The following is a 26951-nucleotide window of genomic DNA, read 5'->3' as shown; positions in this document are numbered from 1 at the left end:
CTGAACTCAGGGGGATGTTGGATGCTTGAAATCTTCTAGTTACTTTGAGAATATAGAATCTATGATTTGGGAAATTGAAAGGATTATGTATATAGTGGACTTGCTAATATTTAATGCAAAATGTATTATCACTTACCTTGAAAAGTGAAAACTCTTTCTGGAGCTAAAATTTGTGAATGCCAAATATTAGCTTTGCCTGTGCTTCTGTTTTGTTACAGAAATAGGGTCTACTTTGTCCTTTCAGTAGGTAAATGGACATATGGGAGTTATAACCTTTCTATTTAAAAAAAAATAGCTAAATTTTTTTATTCAAATGACTTTTTTTCTGTGAACTCTATTTCTTACCAAAGTATTTTTTGAACATGTAGTGTAAACGATGTAAACTAATTTTAATTGAAGAAATCGCTAACTTTTATGGATTTATTTATTTATTTATTTTTAAAAAGTTTATTTATTTGGAGAGAGAGAGCAAGAGTGCCCCTGGTGGAGGGACAGAGAGAGACGGAGAGAAAGAATTCGAAGCAGAGCCCAATGTGGGGCTTGATCCCTGAACTGTGGCATCATGACCTGAGTCAAAATCAGGAGTCGGATGCTTCACAGATTGAGCTACGCAGGCACCCCTATGGATTCTTCATGATTGTTTTGGTTCTTCTGCATTTTCTGTTTGCAGTACTTTTTTTTTTTTTTTTTTTTAGTTAATTAATTTTTTAAAAGTAGGCTCCATGCCTAATGTCAGGCTTGAACTCATGACTCTTGAGATTGAGAGTCACATGTTCTACCAAATGAGCCAGCCAGGTACCCCTATTTTGCAACACTTTTGAGAGACCTTATCTGTTGTGGTGTTTGCTGTTTGGTATTCTAAGCGGGTCTGAGAGACAACCAGCAATTTAGTCTTCCTGGTCCTCTAATATGATTCTCTATACCGGTGTGCACTGTAGATCTCCTAGAGGGAGTTGTTGGAGTGTGGTAGGAGAGTGGAGAGAACTCGGTATTTACATGCTCTCAATCCCTCCAACCAAAGTGGCAACACACCCGAAGTTGAACAAGTTGGGTTTACTACTTGTTTAAGTGAGAGAGAAATCACACCATGGGGAGCTGGGAGGTGTCACAGTATTAATAGAGAGTGTTAGAAAAAAACTTTTGTAGGATTTGGGCTTCAGTTGGGTGATTTGGGGGATGGTCTAAGGAAACAGGAGTTTGCTATAGATTGGATGTTGTTAGGGTCACCTAGGTGGCTCAGTCAGTTAAATGTCTGACTTCAGCTCAGGTCATGATCTCATGGTTCGTGAGTTTGAGTCCCGAATTGGGCTCTGTGCTGGTAACTCAGAGCCTGAAGCCTGCTTCAGATTCTGTGTCTCCCTCTCTCTGCCCCTCCCCCATTCTGTCTCTCTCTCTCTCTCAAAAATAAACAAACATTAAAAAAGAAAGATTGGATGCTGTTAGAAAGTGGGGGTAATTTTATGATTAGGTGTCTCAGTAAATCTTACCTATAGGGGAAGGGCAGACTAGAGTGAGGATAAAGCTGGAATTGGTTAAAGAAGTAGCAGTCATGCATTTCAGCCAAGAGAATGGCTTTTTGGTATTTTGTGGGTTTCCCAGTTACCTTGTTTTTGTCTGTACTTAGATAAGATTCTGAAGCAGACTTGCTTTGTCTCACTTTATCATGGTCTCAGAGGGACTTGTCTGAGGTTGGTGTCCTCTGAGATGGTTTATGTCCACTAGGAGAGCAGTATGGTTTGACTGTGAGGTCTGGCCAGCTTCCTGATGGCAGGCGCTGCTCTTTTTTTTTTTTTTTCCATTCTCAGTGTTCATATGAATTGCTTCATCTATGGCAGTTGACTGCTATTTTCTTTTGCATGAGGAAGTGTGAGCTGTGGAACCAAAGTTATATAATTTTAAGTATTCTGTTTTTATTACAATCTTGTGGCTGTTAGGATAACCTTGGACCCTTGTAGTACAATTTTTTGGCAAGTGGTGGTGGTGTGTTTCAAAGACCCTAGACCAAAATAAGCAAAAGTGTCTTAAAAAAAAAAAAAGATATTTGTACAGTGGCTAAATTACAGAGATGATTTAATTATAATTTTATTGTTTCACATGACTTAGTTCCATAGGTGCCAGTGTGAAAGCATGAAAGTGAAGTCAAGGGTCCTGGTCTTAAATCTCACAGACTACCCATTTTGGCTGGTGAAGTCTTGTGATGGGAAAAGGGCTCTTCATGAGATGTACCTCTTTTTTTAAAAAGGTCTGCCTTGCAGTCTGTCCTTTTATCTGGCTGAGAGCTCCTGAGGTCCTCAGCCCATGCCACTGCCCATCCTTCTGGAGAAGCCTGGAGCAGATTCACTTACCACACTTTCTTCAGACTGTCTCTACTGATGCTTTTGTAGTGAATATTTTAAAACCAGAGATACATTTTTACCCTTGACAGGAAATGGGGGTAGAATTCCTCATCTGTTGCTCATCATCTTAATGAAACATTAATACTCTAAGTGAGGGATAGGTAACCTGTTGTTTTTGTACAGCCCCAAGCTAAGAATGGTTTATATATTTTTAAAAAGTTGTAAAAACAGACAAATATGTGACAGAGATCTTGTATGCCCCTATAAAGAAAAAGTTTCCTTACTACTTGCATTATTGGCCCGAGTATATTTCTTACTGTTATTATGAAACATAGCACTTTGAGTAGTCATTTGTGTTTCTTTTTACAAACTCTACCTTTCCTCTTAATTTTTAGAGGTAGATTGAGTATAGGCTATACAGTGCCAGCCTAGCAGTTAGCACTTGACCCAGGTGGGGAGGGGAGAGGTGGTGGGATGGTACCCCCTTGTGGTAGCACATCCTTCACCCTGACAATTGGAATCTGACAGAGGATTGATTCCCAAAGGAGGTTGGTCTCTTTTATTTTTTTTTTTAATTCTTTTTGTGTCACTAAATATTTTGTACCTCATGTAAAACAAGTCCTTTTTAACTAGTCTAGTGACAACTTGACAAGTTTTTGAATTAGAGGAAATTTCTTATATGATCCCAGGCTATTTGAAACTAAAAGGTACCTCTATCCTATAGTTGAACTTCTAATCCAGTCACTTTTTTCTTTCTTAACCATTTTTTTCAGGTATAATTTACATGCCAGGAAATTCATTTATTATAAGTGTACAGTTCAGTGACTTTTAGTAGACTTATTGAGTTGTCAGGGTGCCTGGGCAGCTCAATTGGTTAAGCGCCTGACTTTTGATTTCAGCTCAGGTCAAAATCTCATGGTTGTGAGATCAAGCCCTGAGTTGGGCTCTGCACTGAGCATGGAGCCTGTTTAAGATTCTCTCTCTCCGTCTCTCTCTGCCTTTCCCCCAAGTGCCTGCACACGTTCTCTCTCTCTCAAATAAATAAATAAAAATTAAAAATAAATAAAAAATAAAAGTCAGTGTTAAAAAATTTATTGAGTTGTGGAACTATCACCATGCTCTGGTTTTAGAAAATTTCTGCTATCCCAGAAAGTTCCTTTGTTCCTGTCTGCAGTCATTCTTCACTTCTATCCTTAGCCCTAGGCAGCTACTGATCTGTTTTCTGACTCTGTAGAGTTGCCATTTCTGGACATTACAAATAAAGGAATCATACAATATACAATCTTTTACATCTGGCTTCCTTCAATTAGCATAGTATGTTTCAGGTTCATCTACATTGTAACTTGTATCAGTAGTTAGTTCCTTTTTATGGTTGAGTAAAATTCCAACTTTATTATTCCATGGATATATCGCATTTTGTTTATTCATTTATCCGCTTATGGACATTTGCATTGGTGCTAGTTTTTGGCCATTAAGAATATCGCTGCTGTGAACACTTTCCTACAAGTCTTTGTAGATGTGTATTTCCATTTTTCTTGGGTAAATACCTAGGAGTAGAATTGCTGGATCATACAGTAAATTTTTTTAGTTCTTTAAGGCACTACCAAACTGTTTTCTAGAGTGACTGTACCATTTTACATTTCTGCCAACAGTGTATAAGAAGTCTAGTTTTTGTAACATGTATGCAACACTTGATATTGTCTTTTTTATTAAAGTAATTCCAGAGGCTACCTATGGATACCTCATGGTGGTTTTAATTTGCATTTTTGTAATGCCTAAGGATGTTAAGTGTCTTTTCTTTTCATGTTGTTATTTGTCATTTATATGTCTTTTTTTTTTTTTTTTTTTTTTTGCCATTCGTGTATCTTGTTAGAGAAATGTCTTCAAATCTTTTGCCCAGTTTTTAAAGGTTTTTTTTTTTAAAGTTTACGTATTTAGAGAGACAATGTGAGCACAAGCGAGGGAGGGGCAGAGAGAAAGAGAGGGAGAGAGAGAATTCCAAGAAGGTTCTGCTCTGTCAGCACAGAGACCAACTCGGGACTCATTCTCACCAACTGTGAGATCATGACTCACTTATTGGGCTCACCCAAATCAAGAGTGGAATGTTTAAACTGGCTAAGCCACCCAGGTGGCCCTGCCCATTTCTTAATAGGCTTATTTGTCTTATTATTGAATTTTAAGAGTGCTTTGTATATTCTGGTTATAAATCATTTATCAACTGTGTGATCTGCATATATTTTCTCCTAATTTGTAGCTCTTCTTTTTATTTTCCTAATATATCTTTTGAAGAAAACATTTTTCTGTTTTTGATAAAGTCCGGATTACCACTTTTTTTCTTTAATGGATCTTGATTTTGGAGTCTTACCTAGGAATGCTTAGCCTAGGAGTGCAAGGTCATGATGATTTTCTGTATTTTCTTCTAATGGTTTTATGGTTTTAACGCTTACATGTAGGTCCATAGTCTGATTTAAGTTACTTTTTGTGTATGGCATGAGATAAGAATGTTAGGTTTTTCTTCATTTCCTCCTCTTCTTTCTTCTTTCTTTTTCTTTTTTCCTTTTCTTTTTCTTTTTTCGGTGGGGTAAGGGCATTCAGTTGTCCCAGCACCATTTGTTGAAAAGACTCTTCTTCCCCATTGAATTATCTAGGCAACTTTGGTAAAAATCAGTTAACCATATAAATAGACCTGTTTCTGGACTCCGTTCTATTTCATTGATCCATATGCCCAACCTTGTGCCAAATACTTGATTACTATGGTTTTATAGTAAGTTTTTTTTTTAATGTTTATTTACCTTTGAGAGAGAGCACAAGCAGGGAAGGGGCAGAGGGAGAGGGGGACAGAGGATCTGAAGCTGGCTCTGTGCTGACAGCAGCAAGCCCATTGTGGGGTTTGAACTCATGAACCGCGAAATCATGAGCCTAGCCAAAGTCCGGATGCTCAACTGAGCCACCCAGGTGCCCCTATGGCTTTGTAGTAAGTTTGAAATGAGACAGTGTTGGTATTCCAACTTCATATTTTTCAAAATAGTTTTTGAAACTATGAAACTAGGTCCTTTTAATTTCCACTTAAGTTTTAGGATCAGTTTCTACAAATAGCCTGATAGGATTTCGATAGGGATTGCATTGAATTTATTAATCAATTTGGCAAGAATTGCCATCTGACAATATTGAGTTTTCTAGTCATTCAACATGGAATATCTGTTTATTTAGATATTCAATTTTTTCAATGATGTTTTACACTTCCTTTTTTAAAATTTTTTATTTTATTTAAAAACATTTTTTTAACATTTACTTATTTTTGAGAGAGAAAGAGACAGAGCATGAGCAGGGGTAGGGGGGGAGAGAGAGAGAGACAGAGAGACAGAGAGACAGACACACAGAATCCGAAGCAGGCTCCAGGCTCTGCCAGCACGGAGCCCGATGTGGAGCTCAAACTCATGAACTATGAGATCATGACCTGGGCTGAAGTCGGACACCCAACTGACTGAGCCACCCAGGTGCCCCGAATTTTTATTTTATTTTAGAGAGAGAGTGAGAGAGGACACAGGGGAGGGGCAGAGAGAGAGAGAGAGGAGAGAGAGAGAATCCTAAGCAGGCTCCATGCTCAGCCATGGTGCTCTATCTCACAATTCTGAGATCATGACTTGAGCCAAAATCAAGACTTGAACACTTAACTGACTGAGCCACCCAGATGTTCCTGTTTTACACTGTTAGTGTACAAATCCTGATATAGTATGATACACATAGTTGATACACATTACATTAGTTTCAAGTGTATAACTTAGTGTGATTCCATAAGTCTGTATATTATGTTTTGCTCACCACAAGTATAGCTACCACCTGTTACCATATAGTGCTATTATATCATTGACTGTATTCCCTATGCTGTACCTTTTATCCCTGGGACTTGTATCTTCCATAGCTGGAAATCTGTATCTTCTACTCCCCTTCACCCATTTTTATAACTGATTTTTATATACACATCTGTATTCTGTACAATTGCTAAACTTCTTTATTCTTAGAGTTTTTAGTGCGTTTCTTCAAATTTTTGATCTACCACATCATGGTTATCTGCATATAGACAGTTTTACATCTTCCTTTCTCATCTGGATTCTATTCAGTTTATTTCAACATTGCATTGGCAGAATAGAAGTGGCAAGAACATGAGTGTCTGGGTGGCTCAGAGGTTGAGTGTCCGACTCTTGATATGGGCTCAGGTCATGATCTTGTGGTGGTGAGATCAAGCCCCACGTTGTGCTCTGTGCTGACAGCAAGGAGTCTGCTTGGGATTTTCTCTTTCCCTCTCTCTCTGCCCCTACCCTGCGTGTGTGCATTCTTGTCCTCCCTCCCTCCCTCCGTCTCTCTCTGTCTCTCTCTGTCTCTCTCTTTCTCTCTTTCTCTCTGTCAAAACAAAAATTAAAAAAGAAGTGGCAAGAACAGACATCCTTGACTTATTTCTGAAATTGGGGAAATAATTTAGTCTTTCATCATTGAATATGATGTTAGCAGTAGGTTTTGGATAGATGAACCCTTTATTAAGTTGAAGAAGTTCCCTTATATTTTTATTTTGTTTAGAGCTTCTATCATGAGAAGGGGTTGACTTTTTCAAATGCATTTGATGCATCTGTTGAGATGATCATATGGTTTTGGGCCCTTAGAGTGTAATATATTATGTGAATTGACAAACCAACCTTGCATTGGTTGAATGAATCCCTCTTGGTAATAGGGTATAATTGTTTTTATGTATAGCTAGATTTGGTTCACTCATTTTTTAAGGACTCTTCCATTTTTGTGATAAGTGTCTGTGGTTTCTTTTCTCGTGATGACTTTGTCTTTGGTTAGTATTCCCTTACAGAATGACGTGGGAAGTGGTCCCTCTTCTGCTTTCTGAGTTTGTGAGAGACTTCATATTTCTATTGTCTTTGAATATTTGATAAACTTTAACAGTTAAAGCCTTCTGAGTTTGTGTTTTTCTTTATGAGATAATTTTAAACTAAGAACTCAACTTCTTCACTTGTTGTAAATCTGTTCAGATTTTCTTCCTTGTGTCAGTTTCGGTAATTTATCTTACTAGGAATTTATATACAAGTCATCTAAGTCTTCTAATGTGTTGGCATAAAATTGTTCATACTCTTCTTGTAATCCTTTTAATTTCTTCAAGATCACCAATGGTGTCCTCTATTTTATTCCTGATTTTGGTAATTTGGGTTTGTCTTTTTTTCTTGATCAGTCTAAGGTTTGTCAGTTTTCTTGATTGTTGTGAAAAGCCAATTTTTTGTTTTATCGATTTTTCTGTATTACTTTCCTGTTATTTTTCCTTGAGTTTTGCTCTACTCTTAATCTCTGTATTTTTGTTCCTTTGGGTTTTGTTGGCTCTTTCTGTAGTTTATTAAGGTGGAAACTTACTTGATTTGAGATCTTCTTTTGTAAGTACATTTTTAAAAAGTATTTATTTAAGTAATCTGTACACCCAACATGAAGCTCAAACTCACAACCCTGAGATTAAGAGTTGCATGCTGAGCTAGCCAGGAGCCGCTGAGATCTTCTTTTAAGATCTTGACATTTAAAACAGTATATTTGCCCTAAGGGTTATTTACATGTGTGTTGTTGAATTTCCAAAATTTGGAAATATCCCACTTTTTTTATTATTGATTTCTAATAATTCTATTATAATCAGATAATTTATTTTATGTGATTTCAAATTTTAAAATTTCTTAAGACTTTTTTATAGCCAGCATATGATCTGTCCTCAAATATGTTCCAGGTATACTTGGAAAGAACATATTTTCTTGTTGGGTGATGTGTTCTAAAGATGTCAGGTTGAATTGGACAGCAGTATTCAAATATGTTTTTCTGTTTAGTTGTCTAATTATTGAGAGTGGGGTATTGAAATCTCCAACTTTTTTTTCAATATTTAAAAATTGTGGCTAAATACATATAATGAAATTTATTATATTAACCATTTTTTAGTGTAAGCACATTCATATTGTTGTATACCCATCACTACCATCCCCCTTCAGAACTATTTTCCTTTTGTAAAACTGAAACTCTGGACCCATTAAACAATAACTAGGAGAGGAACGAATGAGAAACTTCCTCTCTCAGTCCCTGGCATATACCATTATATTTTCTGTCTCTACAATTTTGACTACTCTAGATACCTAATATATGTAGAATCATACAATATTTGTCTTTTTTTGACTGGGTTATTTCACTTAGCATGATGTGTTTCTTTGCAATTTTTTTTATTTAAAGTTTATTTTGTCTGAAATTAACCATTCTGCTCTCTTTCAATTTGCATGGAGTATCTTTTTTCATCCTTTCACTTTTGACCTCTTTGTGTCTTTGGATCTAAAATGAGTCTTGCTAGATAGCATATAGTTGGATCACGTTTTTGTATCTGTTTTGTCAGTCTATGTCTTTTGATTGGAGAGTTTAATCCATTTACATTTAATGTGTGCTGATGAAGGACTTCTGTCATTTTACTATATGTTTTCTACATACTCTATGGCTTTTTTGTCCTTCATTTCTTACATTACTATCTTTTCCTTATGTTTACTTGGTGTTTTTTGTTTTTGTTTTTGTTTTGTGTGAAAACATTTAAACTCCTTTCTTGTTTCTTTTGTGTATATTCTACAGCTATTTTCTTTGTGTTTTCTATGGAGACTATATTTAACATTCTGAAGTTATAACAATCTAATTTGAAATTATACTGGCTTAACATTTTTTATGCAAAATTTTTATTTTTTATCTTTTTAATATAACGTATTGTCAAATAGGCTGACCTACAGTGTGTAAAGTGTGCTCTTGATCTTTGGGGTAGATTCTCATGGTTCATCACTTACATACAACACCCAGTGCTCCTCCCAACAAGTGCCCTCCTCAATACCCATCACCCTTTTCCCCTCTCCTCCACCCCCCATCTACCCTCAGTTTGTTCTCTGTGTTCAAGAGTCTCTTATGGTTTGCCTCCCTCCCTCTCTGTTTGTATCTATTGATAACATACAGAAACTCTGTTCGTTTACATCTCCATTCCCACTTCTTTTATTGTCGCAGAATTACATCTTTATACATTGTGTATCCAAAAACATAAACTAATTATTATTTTCTATGCATTCATCTCTTGAGTTATGTAGAAAACAAAAAGTATAGTTACAGACTAGTTACAATAATACTAGTTTTTAGACTACTCATTGATTTTTTAATATTGGAGTCTATTAAATCATGTTGAAAACAAAAGATGAAGTTACAAACCAAAGTTACAATAATACTAGCTTTTATAATTACCCATGTATTTATCTTTATTGAGATCTTTATTTCTTCAGATGGCTTTGAGTTACTATCTAATGTCCTTTTAACCTGCAGGAATCCCTTTAGCGTTTCTTATAAGAGTGCTAGTGGTACCTGACTCCCTTAGCTTTTGTTTATCTTGGAATGTTTTAATTTCTTCCTCATATTTGAAGGACAGTTTTTCTGGATATAGGATTCTTGATTGAGAGGGATTTTTTTTTTCCTTTTTAGTGATACTACAGATCTGTTTAAAATTTTATTTCCAGGGGCGCCTGGGTGGTGCAGTCGGTTGAGCGTCCGACTTCAGCCAGGTCACGATCTCGCGGTCCGTGGGTTCGAGCCCCGCGTCGGGCTCTGGGCTGATGGCTCAGAGCCTGGAGCCTGTTTCCGATTCTGTGTCTCCCTCTCTCTCTGCCCCTCCCCCGTTCATGCTCTGTCTCTCTCTGTCCCAAAAATAAATAAACGTTGAAAAAAAAAATTTTTTTTTAAAAAAAATAAATAAATAAAATTTTATTTCCAAATTGTTTGCTGCTGGCATCCAGAAATTCTGTTGGTATTTTTGTATATTGACCTCATATCCTGCAGTATTGTTATATTCACCTATTAGTGCTGATAATGCTTTGTAGTTTGGTAGATTCCTTAGGACTTCCTTTGTAAACAGTTATGTTGTCTGTGAATGAAGGCAGTTTTACTTCTTTTTTTTTGTTTTGTTTTTATGCCTTCTACTTTTCTTGCCTTATTGCATTAGCTAGGATATCCTGTACAGTACCAAAAAAAAAGTGGTCAAATAATCCTTGCATTGGTCCTAATTTGGGGGGAAAGAGTATTTCATGTTAGTTCTAAGTTTTGCATAGATACAAAGATCAAAACTCCGCTTTTTATCAGAGGTGGAAACAATATGAATCTCTTACTAGAGGATGGATACTAAAGCCTATTGTCTAGAACCTAGTTGCCCTGTTGGGTGCTACCCACATGAGGTTGTTTAAATTTAAATTAATTAAAGTTAAATGAAAGTAAAAATTCATTTTCCTTAAATGTGTCTTACCAGACACATTTCAAATGCCTAATAGCCACATGTAGCTAGTGTCTTCTGTACTGGGTAGTGCTGGTACAGAACATTTCCAACATTGTAGAAAATTCTATTTAACAGCACTGATCTAGAATTTAAGATTAAATGACCCTGTTATGTAGACAAGTTGTTTAATTTGAAGGGATGATAGTATTCTTTCCTGAAAGTTGGAGATGCCAAAGAAAGATTGTCTTATTGTTGTTGCCTTATCCTGAAAAAATATTTTAAAACTAGAAAAAATCAATTTAAAACTGATTCACTTGATAGTTGCTTCAAAAGAACTAATTTCTGGGGCACCTTGGGTGGCTCAGTGAGTTAAGTGTCTGACTTTGGTTCAGGTTATGATCTCATGGCTTTTGAGTTTAAGCCTTGCATTGGGCTGTGTGCTGACAGCTCAGAGCCTGGAGCCTGCTTCAGAGTCTGTCTCCCTCTCTCTCTGCCCCGTCTCCACTTGCGCTCTGCCTCTCTCTCTCTCAGATATAAATAAATATTAAAAATAAAAAACAAAAGCACTGATTTATGATTGTTATTCATATATTCTACATTTACACACTTTTACATTCTTCTGAAGGAGGCTCTTCTCAATATTGAGACATCAAGGTGTGGTTAATTACTACTCAGGCAAATTTCTTTCCCCTCTTAATCAGATTAGCTGTAAGTTTTACAACTTAAAATAATATTAAAAGGATTCAGAATTAAGAGTATAAGAATATGGGGGCTCCTGGGTGGCTCAGTTGGTTCAGCATCCAACTCTTGGTTTCAGCTCAGGTCATGATCTCACTGTTCGTGGGTTTGAGCCCCATATCTGGCTCCATGCTTATAGTGCTTGGGGTTTGCTTTCCCTCCTTCTCTCTCTGCCCCTCCTGTGCTCTCTCTCTCTCTCTCTCTCTCTCAAAATAAGTAAAATAAACTTTAAATAAAAATAAATGAATAAGTAAATAAGAGTGTAAGAATTTGTCTTTCAGATTTTCAATTTATCTTTCTCTAATCTCCATCACATCAAATACTAGCTGGAAAGACACTTCAAATCTTTAATATTGAAATGAAGAGTAAAATGAAGTCTCATACCATGGCAGAAGAGGTGATTTTCTGGAAATGGGTCTCTGTGAATACTGTTGCCCTTGTGACTGAGACAACAGTCTACCACTGGAGCATGGAAGGTGACTCTCAGCCTGTGAAGATGTTTGATAGACATGCCAGTCTGGCAGGGTGCCAGATGATCCACTACCGGACTGATGAGTATCAGAAGTGGCTGCTCCTCGTTGGCATCTCAGCTCAGGTAAGCTTTTGGCTGCCTTCAGGGACTGGTCTGATGGAGTGTAAAGGTGTAATATTAAAATTGGTATAGGTGTGAGGCAGAGGAAATAGGTCCCAGCCTAAAAGAATTAGAAATTGACAAGAAATCCAAACTTTGGGTCATATAAGAATTGTAATTTAACTTTGGCCCATTAACTATACTGTATTCCATTGGGTTACTGATATTCATTCCATAAACTATTTCTGGCACAGTTTTGAGAAGTGAATTGTTGAGGAATTTTGTAGAGGCACTTGGAATTTATAGATTTATGGGAAGTAGTTTTGGGGCTTTTTTAGGGCTTTAATGGAATGTTACTAATTCGTATACTTTTATAATGAAAGCAGTAACTTTCTGCTGTACTTCCTTTTTTCATTCCTGGGGGCTAATTCAGTTACCAGATACTTGGATGTTGGTCTTAGATCTTTATTAGCTAATTCTAGCCATTGAATGGTCTTCCTTAGCCTAGTGGGGAAAGTATAAATGTGGAATTCTAGCACTTAGAGAACTGTCAGACATTCGAAGAAAGTGCTGTGGGAGCTGTAAGAGAATACCTTAAGTCAGAAAGCGCTCATAACAGAGGGGGCCTCTAAGCTGCATTTTGGCGGCTATAAAAGTGCACTTGAGAAGGAAAGTGTGTGCAAAGGCATGGAAGTGGAAGAGAATGGCTCTTTCTGTGAGTCCGGGGTCATCCACCTTGGCTGATACCTATGGGATGCATAAGAGACAGCTAGAGGGGCAATGCTGAGAGATGGGTGGGGGCAAGACTGAGGTACATGCTGCTGGCAGTGGGAATTGTGCAACGGGTTTTAAAGTGAGAGTGATATGATTTATTTTCCTTCTCTGCAGCGTGTTGGGATAGAAACAATGCTGTCAGTGATATTGAGGAGGGACCACCATGAAGACTGGAGGCTGGGAAGCTAGTTGACAGGCAGATACAGGAATAAAGCCATATAGTGTATTCTGGAGTAAAGACATGTATGAGAAGGGTGAAGAGTGAGCAAAGCTGGAAGGAGTACTTCTCTCCACTTTGGAAGTCTCCTCCACTCTGCAACGCCCAGAAGAAGTGAGCCTAGAGATGAACTGGAGATGCAAGGGCTGAGATTTTATTTTCATTTGTTTGTTTATTATTTTGCTAAGTAACCTCTATGCCCAACGTTGGGCTTGAACTCACAACCCTGAGATCAAGAGTTGCATGCTCTAATTGACTGAGCCAGCCAGGTACCCTGAGGCAAAGCTTGAGATTTTAGGGATAAAATGGCTAGAACCTGGAGGTGCATGAGATGCCTCTCAGGGAGAGAGGAGAGTTGGATGATGGCCTAGCATTTGTCTCAGAATGAGGCATAGATGAGGGAGAGTTGAACCTCTGCTCTAACCCTTCATCTTTGTATTACACTGACAGGTTTGTCTCCTCAGATGATCTGGGGGTTCTTTGGTGTAATTTAAGGGACTTGCTTAGCCACAGAGCCTTTCCGTGATAGGCCCATGGCTTCCATTCAGCCCCAGTTACTTCTGGTTGTCAGGGCTGAGAGTTAAGCTGGAATGACAATATTATTGGTAGGAAACGTCACATCACATCTGGAATAATAGATATTCCCATTGCTTCTACATGTGACATAACATTATAATAGTTCACCCATAACAGTTTGTTTGGGTCTAATTGCCCAGATTCCATAAAAGGAGTAATTTTACACGTAGGCCATTTTCTGTGGTGTATCATCTATTAGCTGGAATTATTGCCTCTTGGGAATTTTACTAACCCTAGATTAGATGCTGTTTATGGAGTTTTTCTCCTTTCTGGAAACTCTTCCTTTGGCTTTCTACTGAAAGGATTTGGATGTTGCTGACCCTTATGGTGGGCAGAGGTTGCAGACAGCTCAGGTGTTGCTAATGTTTGTGATGTGAGGGGTGAGGAGTGTACCTTACACAGAGCCTGCAGATGCTGAGATGAATTGTGAGAGAGTCACAGACAGGTAAAACCTATATGACACATGCTGTCATGGTAAATTTCCAAGATGGTATTGGCATGAAAAGAAAGAATTGGCAGTCTACATATTCAATGCAATCCCTATCAAAGTAACACCAGCATTCTTCACAGAGCTAGAACAAATAATCCTAAAATTTGTATGGAACCAGAAAAGACCCTGAATAGCCAAAGCAATCTTGAAAAAGAAAACCAAAGCAGGAGGCATCACAATCCCAGACTTGAAGCTATACTACAAAGCTGTAATCATCAAAACAGTATGGTACTGGCACAAGAACAGACACTCAGATCAATGGAACAGAATGGAGAACCCAGAAATGGACCCACAAATGTATGGCCAACTAATCTTTGACAAAGCAGGAAAGAATATCCAATGGAATAAAGACAGTCTCTTCAGCAAGTGGTGCTGGGAAAACTGGACAACGAGATACAGAAGAATGAACCTGGACCACTTTCTTACACCATACACAAAAATAAACTCAAAATGGATGAAAGACCTCAGTGTAAGACAGGAAGCCATCAAAATCCTCGAGGAGAAAGCAGGCAAAAACCTCTTTGATCTTGGCCACAACTTCTTACTCAACATGTCTCCAGAGGCAAGGGAAACAAAAGCAAAAATGAACTACTGGGACCTCATCAAAATAAAAAGCTTCTGCACAGCGAAGGAAACAATCAGCAAAACTAAAAGGCAACTGACAGAATGGGAGAAGATATTTTCAAATGACATATCATATAAAGGGTTAGTATCTAAAATCTATAAAGAACTTATCAAACTCCACACCCAAAAAGCAAATAATCCAGTGAAGAAATGGGCAAGAGACATGAATAGACACTTCTCCAAGGAAGACATCCAGATGGCCAACCAACACATGAAAAAATGCTCCACATCACTCATCATCAGGGAAATACAAATCAAAACCACAATGAGATACCACCTCACACCTGTCAGAATGGCTAACATTAACAACTCAGGCAACAACAGATGTTGACGAGGATGCGGAGAAAGAGGATCTCTTTTGCATTGTTGGTGGCAGTGCAAGCTGGTGCAGCCACTCTGGAAAACAGTATGGAGGTTCCTCAAAAAACTGAAAATAGAACTACCCTATGACCCAGCAATTGCACTACTAGGCATTTATCCATGGGATACAGGTATGCTGTTTCAAAGGGACACATGCACCCCATGTTTACAGCAGCACTATCAACAATAGCCAAAGTATGGAAAGAGCCCAAATGTCCATCAGTGGATGAATGGATACAGAAAATGTGGTGTATATATATATATACACACACACACAATGGAGTATTACTTGGTAATCAAAAAGAGTGAAATCTTGCCATTTGCAATTACATGGATGGAACTGGAGGGTATTATGCTAAGTGAAATTAGTCAGAGAAAGACAAAAATCATATGACTTCACTCATATGAGGACTTTAAGAGACAAAACAGATGAACATAAGGGAAGGGAAACAAAAAGAATATAAAAACAGAGAGGGGGACAAAACAGAAGAGACTCGTAAACATGGAGAACAAACTGAGGGTTGTGGGAGGGGGGATGGGCTAAATGGGTAAGGGGCATTAAGGAACCTACTCCTGAAATCATTGTTTCACTATATGCTAACTAATTTGGATATAACTTTTAAAAAATAAAATTAAAAAAAAAGAATTAGGGGTACCTTGGTGGCTCAGTCAGTTAAGCATCTGCCTCTTGATTTTGGCTCAGATCATGATTTCATGCCATGGGATCAAGCCCCGCTTTGGGCTCCATGCTGGGTGTAGAGCCTGGTTGGAATTCTCTCCCTTCCTCTCCTCCTGCCCCTCCTCACCCTTGAAAAGAAGAGAGAAAAGAAGAGAAGAGAAGAGAAGAGAAGAGAAGAGAAGAGAAGAGAAGAGAAGAGAAGAGAAGAGAAGAGAAGAGAAAGAAAAGAAAGAGAAAGAAAGAATTGATTTACTCTCCCTTTGTGAAGACAGGAGGGGAGCTGGAAGATCTCTCTTCGATAGCCTTTCATGCTATTCAAGAGTCAGGGGGAAAGTTACGCATTTTGAACCTTTATGTTGCTTTCAGAAAGAGTACCCTAGAATTATAGGACCTCAACCAGAAACAAAATTATTCACAGTATAGCCTTTGTTACTCTTCCCCTAGTTGCCCAAAATACTTTTTGTTTTTGAATTTCCTTTTTATTCCATGAAGCTCAATCTTTGTACTGAATCTGATCTAGAAATGTGTTTGTTTCCCCAGAAATGATGATGTCTGAGGGGTTGGAATGAAGCTTTGAGCTAAGACTTATAAAACTAGATCACAGTTCGTTCATTCCACACTTTATACCTGCCTCTAATACTTTCTCAAAAGCCTTTTGCTCCAGTTTGACCAGAGTACTTCAAGTGTTACTTTTTTCTTTTAGCCAGAGGTCAGCATATTTTTTTCTATAAAGGCCCAGATAGTAAATGTGTTTTGCTTTTGGGGCCAAAAAAATACCATCTTTGTCACAGCTGTTCAACTGTGAAGTTTTAGTACAGGCAGCCATAGACAGTATGTAAATGAGCATGACTTCATGCCAGTACAATTTTATTTACAAAAACAGGTGGAACAAACCATACAGAAATAAAAAGGATTAGTGAGGAAAAAAAAAGGATTAGTGAGGAATACTAAGAATATTGTATACAAATAAATTTGATAACTTAGATGAAAGGACTAATTCCAGGAAGACATAGATTACTGACATTGACTCAGGAAGAAATAGAAAATCTGAATAAGCCTATGCAACAAGTTAAGACAGTCAACTAGTAATGAAAAAACTACCCACAAAGAACAACTCTGACCCAGATGGTTTCACTGGTTAATTCTACCAAATATTCAAAGAAAAATTAGTACTAATCCTTCACAAAGTTTTCCAAAATGTAGAAGAAGAGGGAACACCTCTCAATTCATCCTGTGAGGCCAGTAGTACCCAGATAAAAAAACAAAGACATCACAAGGAAAGAAAACTGCAGACTGTTATCTCCTTTGAATATAGATGTAAAAATCTTCAACAATATACTAATAAACTGAATCCAGCAACATATAAAAAGAATTATATGTCATGACCAAGTGGGATTTGTCTAAGAACACAAGGTAAGGTTTAATATCCAAAAATCAATTAAAATAATGCATAATATTAATAGAATAAAAGACAAAAACCATATGGTCATCTCAGCAGACACAGAAAAGGCATATGATAAAATCTAACACCTTTCTTGATAAAAATGTTCAACAAACTAGGAATAAAAAGGAACTTCCTTAACCTGATAAAGGGCATCTGAGAAAAGCACACAGCTAACATCTTACTTAATAGTGAAAGACTGAAAGTTTTCCCCTAAGATCAGAACAAGACAGAGATGTCCACTTTTGCCACTTCTATTCAACATTGGACTAGGAAGTAGCCAGAGCAATTAGAAAAAAAATAAAAGGCATTATGATTTGAAAGGAATAATTGAAACTATCTCTGTTTGCAGATGACATGATTTTGTATGTTGAAAATCCCAAGGTATCCAATAAAAAAACTCTAGAAGTAACAAGTACAGTAAGGTTACAGAAAGCGAGATCAATATACAGAAATCAATTGTGTTTTTATACACTTGCAATGAGCCATTAAAAAATGAAATTCCATTTATAATAGCATCAAAAAGAATAAAATACTTAGGAATAAGTTTAACAAAAGATATGTATAACTTATATTAAAATTATAAAACACTGTTGAAAGTAATTAAAGAAGATCTAAATAAATGGGAAAACATCTCATGTTCATGATCATAGTAGTTAATACACCCCAAATTGATCTGAAGGTTCAGTGTAATCCCTATCAGAATACCAGCTAACTTCTTTGTAGAAATTGATATAAGCTGACCCTAAAATTCATATGGAATTGCAAGGAACTCAGAACAGCCAAAAACAGTCTTGATGAAAACAAAACAAAGTAAGAGGAGGCATACTTCTCAATTTCAAGGCTTGCTACACACAGTAATCAAGATAGTACAGTACAAAGATAATAATAGATATATTAGATCAGTGAGATAGAATTGAGAGTCCAGAAACATACCTTTACATTTATGGTCAGTTGATTGTTTTGGTAAGGATGCCAAGACAATTCAGTGAAGGAAAGAATAGTCTGTTCAACAAATGGTTTGGCAACTCTGGATATCTGTATGTACAAAAGCATGAAATTGAACTCCTACCTCTAACTGAGAGTGGATCAGACCCAAATGTAAGAGCTGAAGCTATAAAACTCTTAGAAGAAAACATAGGAGCCAATCTTAGTGACCTTGATTTAAGCAGAACCTTTGTAGATACAACATCAAAAGCATAAGCAGCAAAAGAAAAACAGATAAAATCTTTTGTGCTACAAATGATACCATCAATAAAGTGAAAAAATAACCATTTGGAGAAAATATTTCAAAATCAGATATCTAACAAGGGACTTGTATCCAGAATATATAAAGAACTCTTACAACTCAATAATAAAAAGGCAGATAATTCGTTTTACAAATGGATAAATGCTTTGAACAGGTATTTCTCCAACATGCTATCTACATGGCCAGTAACACATGAAGAGATGTTCAACATCATTAGTCATTGTGGAAATACAAATCAAAACCACAATGTGAGGGGCGCCTGGCTGGCCCAGTCACTAGAACATGCAACTCTTGATCTCAGGGTCATGATTTCAAGCTCCACATTGGGGGTAGAGCTTACTTTAAAAAGCAAAACAAACATAAAATGTGGTATCACTTCATACCTACTAGGATGGCTATAATAAAAAAGATCGACAATAACAAATGTTTCCAAGGATGTAGAGAAATCAAAACCCTCATAACATTACTAATGTAAGTGTAAAATGCACAGCATAGTTTGGCAGTTCCTCAAAAAGTTAAATGTAGAGTTAACATGTGACCTAGGAATTCCACTCCTAGTTATATACCCAAGAGAAATGAGATATACATCCACACAAAGTATTATACACAGAACATCAGGATTGGTGGAGAAAGGACCTTTGAAAATCTGCTCCATAAAAGCAGTGAGAACATTGGCAAAAATTCTCAAGTCAACTTTTTCAGAGTTCTGGAAGTTAACCACAGGCTTAACAAAAATCCAGAGAACTTTTATTTCAGAACATTTGCTGTATCTCAGAACAGCAAGTGTAGTGACATTTTATCTTGTGCTATTCCCATTCCCCTTCGTACAGCTTTCTGTTGATAGCCTTGAGAACCAATAGCTCCACAAATTGGTGAAATACAGCAATAGCTTCTAAAGGAGGCAAGAATGGTTTAGAGCTCCCCCAAAAGCACCTTTCCCAGGTAAATGTCCTTATTTGACATGTCTAGCAATTTCTTGGAAATCTCCATTCACAGACCTTGTCTTTTATTTCTTACTCCGTGCAAACAGCCTTATCTCCTGGGACACTTACCATACACCATCAGTAGCAATTGTTTAACATCCAGCTGCCTGTGGGAATGATAGTAGTTGAGGCAAATAAGAAGCTGACTAAAAAATTAAAAAGAAAGAAGGCTGTGGAATGAGGTGTTTATAGGGGGCTTTCAAAAGCTGCAGCATATATTCTTGGGAATCTGGAAGACCGTACATGCACAGGGCTGTGCACCTTCCCAAGAAAGAATTGACAAGGGCCTAAGTTCTCACCTCTGGTTGATCCCGAGGCTCTGTACAGGCAGGATGTAAAGGCTAAAGTAATATTGTAAGCTGCCTGTCAGAATATTGAAGACATGTCTCAACCCACACACACAATCTCAGCAAAGGCTGAGACTCAAGGCATTTATTTAAGGAATCTCTTTCAAATTATTAACTGACCAGTAAACTGAGTAGACACCGCAGTGACCACATATGACAAAGAATACAAGCTTTACAGAATCAGTTCAGAAAATGTGCTGAGCACACAACTACAGTAAGCCCAGGAAAGGGGGAATATCTGATTTCCAGAATTGTTACTTTATGTTATTTAAAATACCCAGCTTGCAGGGCGCCTGGGTGGCTCGGTCGGTTGGGCATCCGACTTCAGCTCAGGTCATGATCTCACAGTGTGAGTTTGAGCCCCACGTGAGGCTCTGTGCTGACAGCTCAGAGCCTAGAGCCTGCTTCGGATTCTGTGTCTCCCTCTCTCTCTGCCCCTCCCCTGCTCATGCTCTGTCTTTCTCTCTCTGTCAAAAATAAAAATAAACATTTAAAAAAAATTAAAAAAAAAATACCTGGCTTGTAACAACAACAACAAAAATGAAATGTGCAAAGAAACAAAGTATAACCCATACTCAAAGTAGTCAATAGAGACTGTTTTGAGGAAGCCCAGCTTGGAGTTACTTTCAAAAAGACTTTATGCCAGCTGTTTTAAATATGTTCAGAGAACTAATGGAAAGCATACCCAAAGAACTAAAGGAAAATGTGAGAACAGTGTCTCCCCACATAAATCATAACAATAAATAACTAGGAAAAACACATAGCATACAGACTTGTTCGGTTACTATGTTGTACACCTGAAAGTAATGTAACATTGTGTATCCACATTGTATATTCATTATTGTGTATTCATCAATAACACTGTATTCAAAAAAAGTGAGCTTTACAGTTGCATCAAAAATTTTAAATAAGAATGAATCTAAAATGAATATGTGAGCTTTTGCGTGCTCTCTCTCTAAAATAAAATTACAAAAAATATTATATAATAAAAAAAAAAAAACAGCCTAGAGGTTGCCTGGCTGACTCAGTCAGTAAAGCATACAACTCTTGATCTCAGATTTGTGAGTTCAAGCCCCATGTAGGACATAAAGCCTGCTTTAAAAAAAAAAAAGGCACATAGATTTGTGGAATACCACTGAGTAGGATAACATAAACATACTGGGAGTCCCACAAGGAGAGAAAGAAAGGGGAAGAAAGAGTATTTGAAGAAATAATGGCCCCATACTTAGCAAATTTGATGAAAACCATTAATCTATGCATTGAGGAAGCTCAGAGAGATCCACACCCAGATATATCATAACTAAACTATCAAAAGAGAAAGAATCTTGACAGCAGTTATAAAGAAGTAAACTAATCTTGTACAATGGACTCTCAATAAGATTAACAACTGATTTCTCATCAGAAACTATCCAGGCCAGAAGCCAGTGGTATGATATAATCAAAGTGCTTTAAAAAAAACAATGAAAGATTGTCCACCAAGGATTCTATATCTAGCAAAATTATTCTTCAAATAATGGAGGGGAAATTAAGGCATTTCCAAGTAAACAAAAACTGAGAGAATTTGTCTCTAATAGATCTGTCCTATAAAAAATACTAAAGAGAATCTTTCAGGTCGAAGTGAAAGGATCCAAGTCAGTAATGCAAACCTATGAATAAATAAAGAGCACTGGTATGAATAACTATATAGGAAAATATAAAAGATTGCATAAGTATAGTTTTTGATTTTGACTTTTTTTTTCTTGTGAGTTAAAAGACTACTAAAGCAATGATTGGGGCGCCTGGGTGGCGCAGTCGGTTAAGCGTCCGACTTCAGTCAGGTCACGATCTCGCGGTCCGTGAGTTCGAGCCCCGCGTCGGGCTCTGGGCTGATGGCTCAGAGCCTGGAGCCTGTTTCCGATTCTGTGTCTCCCTCTCTCTCTGCCCCTCCCCCGTTCACACTCTGTCTCTCTCTGTCCCAAAAATAAATAAACGTTGAAAAAAAAAATTAAAAAAAAAAAAAGACTACTAAAGCAATGATTATAAATCTGTGTTAGTAGGTAGATAAAATATATGAATAATGTACTTTGTATGACAAAACTAAGGAGGAACGGAGCTATAAAGATGCAAAGTTTTTGTATACTATAGATATTATATTGATATTAATCCAAATTAGATTGTTATAAATTAAGAGGTTAATTATAATCCTGAGGCAACCACTAAGAAAGTGACCTATAAAAATTGTAAAAGAAATAATGAGATAATCAAAATGACCCACTAGAAAATCTCTATTTAACACAGAAGAAGGTAGTAATAAAGTAATAGAGAAACAAAGAAGACCTAAGACAGAAAACAAATAGCACACTGTCAGAAGTAAATCTTATCTTATCAGTAATTGCATTAAATGGATTCAACACTTACAGGGCAGAGATTGGCAGAATATTTAATGGTTTTTTTTAAGTTTATTTATTTATTTTGAGAGGGAGAAAGAGACAGAGCATGCAAGCAGGGGAGGGACAGAGAGAGAGAGAGAGAGAGACAGAGACAGAGAGAGAGAGAGAGAGAGAGAATCCCAAGCAGGTTCTGCACTGTCAGTGCAGAGCCTGATGCAGGGCTTAAACTTACAAGCTGTGAGATCATGAACTGGGCCAAAACCACAAATCAGACGCCTAACTGACTGAACCGCCCAGGCTCCCCAGAGATTGGCAGAATATTAAAAAAATTAATAAAACAATAACCCATGATCCAACTATTTATGCTGTCTACAAGAGACACAGTTTAAATTCAAAGATACAATGGGTTGAAAGAAGAATGGGAAAGATACACCATGTAAATTGTGCCCAAAAGAAGCTGAATGGCTATCTTAATATCAGATAAAATAGACTTTAAGATAAAAATTGTTACTAAAATCTAATATACAAATATTTGTTCATAGCAACATTATTTATTTTATTAAGTTTATATTTAAATTCCAGTTAACATACAGTGTTATATTAGTTTCAGGGGTACTTGCAGTACAACACTTGGTGCCCATAGCAAGTGCACTCCTTAATCCCCATCACCCATTTTACTCTCCCACCACCCTCCCACCTCCCCTCTGGTAGCCATCAGTTACAACATTATTTATTTTAGCCAAAAGGTGGAAACAGCCCAGATGTTCATCAACTGATAAATGCATAAATAAAATGTATATTCCATACAGTGTGATATTTATTTAACAATAAAAAGAAATGAAGTACAGTTGACTGTTGAACAACATGGGTTTGAACTACAAGGGTCCACCTATACATGGATCTTTTTTAGTAAATACAATATAGTACTGTAAATGTATTTTCTCTTATGATTTTCTTAACATTTTCTTTTCTCTAGCTTACTTTATTGTAATGAATGCAGTATATAATACATATAACATACAAAATGTATGCTCTTTGACTATGTTGTTGCTAAGGCTTCTAGTCAACAGTTATTAGTAGTTAAGTTTTTGGAGAGTCAAAAGTTACAGGTTTTTGACTGTGTCAGGGGTCCATGACCCTAACCCTCACATTGCTCAAGTGTCAACTCTACTAATATGTGCTATACCATGTTTAACCTTGGAAATATTAAGCTAAGTGAAAGATACCAGCACAAAAAAACACATATTGTATGATTCCATTTTATGAGACATTCAGAATATTTACGGAGATCAAAAATGGGTAGGTAGTTGCCTTAACTGGGGGTGGAATGTGGGAGGTAGGAATGGGGATTGACTGCTAAATGAGGTTTCTGTTAAGGGATGAAAATACTACAAATTACATTTTAGCGATGGTTGTACAATCTTGTAAATAAACTGAAAAACATTGGATAGTATGCTTCAAATGAATGAATTATGTGATATATGAATTATATCTCAATAAAGTTGTTAAAAATACCTTTAGGAATCATACTTATTTATAAGGAGATCATCATGTTTGAGAAATATTTTAAAAGAAAAGATTGTGGGGCACCTGGGTGGCCTAGTCAGTTAATCGTCTGACTCTTGATTTTGGCTCAGGTCATGATCTCTCAGTTTGTGAGATCAAACCCCATATGGGGTTCTGCACTGGCAGTGCAGACCCTGCTTGGGATTCTCCCTCTCTCTCTGCCTCTCCCCTACTCATGCTCTGTATCTCCCTCAAAATAAACATTTAAAAATAAATAAATAAAAGATTATAAATCACAATGTTACTTATTTGTGTTTTACTGACAAAAATAAAAACCAACAAATAAAAAAATCCAAGCTGCTACTCTCACTATACTTCTGACACCAAAGATGCTAGCTTTTCTACACCAAACAGTTCTCTAATTCTCTAATTCTCTGTGGACATCAGCTAGAGGTCCAAGAATTAGTACAGACTCCACAGTTTAAGGGTTCAATCTCATAATACTGCCCCCATGTCTTCAGATGCCAGCCTCAAGCCCAGGCCACCAGTACCTCTGACCAACAAGCTGTAAATCAGGGGTTCCTAATTTGCTAGAATGGCTCATATAGCCCAGGAAGTTACTTTACTATTAGTGGTTCATTAAAAAGGATGTATATTAAAAAGGAGCTCTCTGAACTGTAAAATTTAGGGGTTTTTATGGAGATTTTCATTGCTCATTGGTGATTAACTCTGTCTCCAGACCCATTCCCTTTCCTGGAGGTCAGGGTGGGGTGAGGCTGAAGAAACTGTTAAGTATGCCTTGGTCCTTCTGGTGACGAGACCCCATCCTGAAGCTATCTAAGACCCCCCAGCCACCAGTCATTCTCATTAGCCTACAAAAAACACTTCTAATCACTCCGGAGATTCCAAGGTTCTTAGAAGCTTTTTTTCTAACAAAGATCCACCTATCACTCATATCACTTAGGAAATTACAAGGGTTTTAGGAGTTGTGTCAGGAGCCAGGGACAAGGACTAAATATGTATTTCTTATACTACTACTCACACAAGCATTCAACAACAACAACAAACCTGTGGGCACAAGGATTGACATATAGACCACTGGAATAGAACTGAGAGTCCAGGAATAAACCCATACATTTATGGCCAATTGATTTTTGACAGAGGTGGCAAGACCAGTCAGTGGGGAAAGACTGTCCTCTTCAATAAATGGTGCTAGGATACCAGGATATTCACATGCAAAAGAATGGAGTTGGACTCCTACCAAATACCATATATAAAAATTCAACATGGATCAAAGATCTAATATAAAAGGCAAAACTGTAAACCCTTGAGAAGAAGACATGGGAAATGTTCATGACTTTGTATTTGACAATGGATTCTTAGGTATACCACCAAAAGCATAATCAACAAAAGAAAAAATAGGTAAATTGGACTTAATCAAAATTGTCAACAAAGTGAAAAGACAAACGTACAGAATGGAAGAAAATATTTGTAAATCATATATCTGAGAAGAGTGTAGTATCTGGAAAATATAGAGAACATTTGTAACTCAACAATAAGATGTCCCAATATTAAAATGGGCAAAAAGAGTTCAACAGACATTTATCCAGAGATATACAAATAGCTGACAAGCACACGAAAAGATGTTCAACATCAATAGTCACTAGGGAATTGCAAATCAAGACCACAGTGAGGTACCACCCATTGGGATGGTTGTAATTTTTTTAATGGGAAATAACAAGTATTGGCAAGGATGTGGAGTATTGGAATCCTTGTACATCAGTAGTGAAAATGTAAAATGATTCAGCTCCTGTGGAATACAGATTGATGGTTCCTCAAAAAATTTAACATAAAGTTACCTTTTGACCTAGCAATTCCACACCTAGGCATGTACCCAGGAAAAATAATGAAAACATGTCCATACAAAAACATGTCCATACACAGATATTCATAGCAGCATTATTTTTAATAGCTAAAAGATGAAAACAACCCAAAAGTTCACCATGGGATGAATGGATAAACCAAAATCTATACAGAAATGGAATACCACTCAACCCTAAAAAGGAATGAAGTACTGATACAGGCTACAACATGGATAAACCTTGAAAACCTCACTGAAGTGAAATAAGTCAGACACAAAAGGTCACATATTTTATAATTCCATTTATATGAAATATTTAGGTATCTACAAGACAAAAGATTAGTGGTTGTCAGGGGCTGGGGGGAGGGGAGATGGTCCCTAACTTTTAATATACACAGGGATTTTTTGAATAGTGGAAATGTTTTGAACCCATATAGAGGTGGTGGTTGCACAATATTGTGAATGTACTAAGTGTCTCTGAATTGAACTCTTTAAAATGGGTAATTTTATGTTATGTGAATTTAATCTCAATAGTAAGGAGATAGGAGGGTGGATTTTGGCCCACATGCCATTGTTTGCCTACCCCTGTCTAAGCATTTGCAAATACTTCCCTTTGTTAGAGCTTTTCTCTTCACCTTGTGACCTCTTACTCCAGCCTAGGTGTCACTAGGAAGCCTTCCCTGACTCAACAGACTGTGTGAGGTCACAGCATTTCACTCTATCCTGGCTCATAGCAGTCAGCACCCTGTATTTCTTGCTTCCTTGCTAGAAACTCTTATGTGTCCTTAAGGGAAGGGTCTGGGTCATACTTTCCTTTTTTTTTCTTCTTTTTTTTTTCCTTTTTTTAACTTTTTAATGTTTATTTTTGAGAGAGAGAGAGAGAGAGGGAGAGTGTACAAGCTGGGAAGGAGCAGAGAGAGAGAGGGAGACACAGAATCTAAAGCAGGCTCCAGGCTCTGAGCTATCAGCACAGAGCCCAATGTAGGGCCTGAACACACAAACCATGAGATCATGACCTGAGCCAAAGTCCAACACTTAACCAACTGAGCCACCCAGGCACCCATATTCACTTTCTTATCCTTAGCCCTTCACATGGTGCCTGGCACAAAAGAAAGCATTTTTGCATTCAATCTTTGTCAGCTACGATCCTCAACATGCCTTTTCCCAAAGCACACATAATACTCAGCACCCCCATGAGGTAGACTTTACCAGGCAGGAGCCTAAGGCTCAGAAGCAGGTCACAGACCCAAGGCTACACCTGTCGCCTCTGAGTGGGTCCATGAGGACAGGCAGTGAAAGAATCCAGGTCTGTCTGGATCTGAGGTGTTCTCTCTGCTGCTTCTTTTCTTCTTCGCTTTAGTTTAGTCTTCTCTAGCATTGGGACTCAAAGGCATTATCTCTATATCTCCAATCTTCCCACCCTCCCAGGGGAAGTCTTATCCTATACTTACTCTCATTTAAAATTTTTCTTGTTCATTCTGTTGTTAGAGTGTACACATTTGTATTTATCTACAAGTTGCTCGCC

At 37.3% G+C, this 26951-nt stretch overlaps 1 protein-coding gene across 3 annotated transcripts in view; it reads left to right on the top strand.

Annotated features, from left to right (window-relative positions):
- CLTCL1 (clathrin heavy chain like 1) overlaps positions 1-26951 on the top strand; it is a 104156-nt gene that overhangs the window by 11448 nt on the left and 65757 nt on the right. For all 3 annotated transcript variants that reach the window (XM_040465115.1, XM_040465116.1, XM_040465117.1), the window contains exon 3: positions 11706-11974. In XM_040465115.1, the coding sequence (XP_040321049.1) occupies positions 11706-11974 (269 nt within the window). The remainder of the gene's footprint in view (positions 1-11705; positions 11975-26951) is intronic.

The sequence above is a fragment of the Herpailurus yagouaroundi genome, unplaced genomic scaffold (genome assembly GCF_014898765.1).
Source record: "Herpailurus yagouaroundi ecotype Mexico unplaced genomic scaffold, PumYag 545, whole genome shotgun sequence".
In the NCBI taxonomy this organism is placed as follows: domain Eukaryota; kingdom Metazoa; phylum Chordata; class Mammalia; order Carnivora; family Felidae; genus Herpailurus; species Herpailurus yagouaroundi.
Note: the sequence above shows the minus strand (reverse complement) of the source record. Positions and strands in the feature narration are given on the sequence as shown.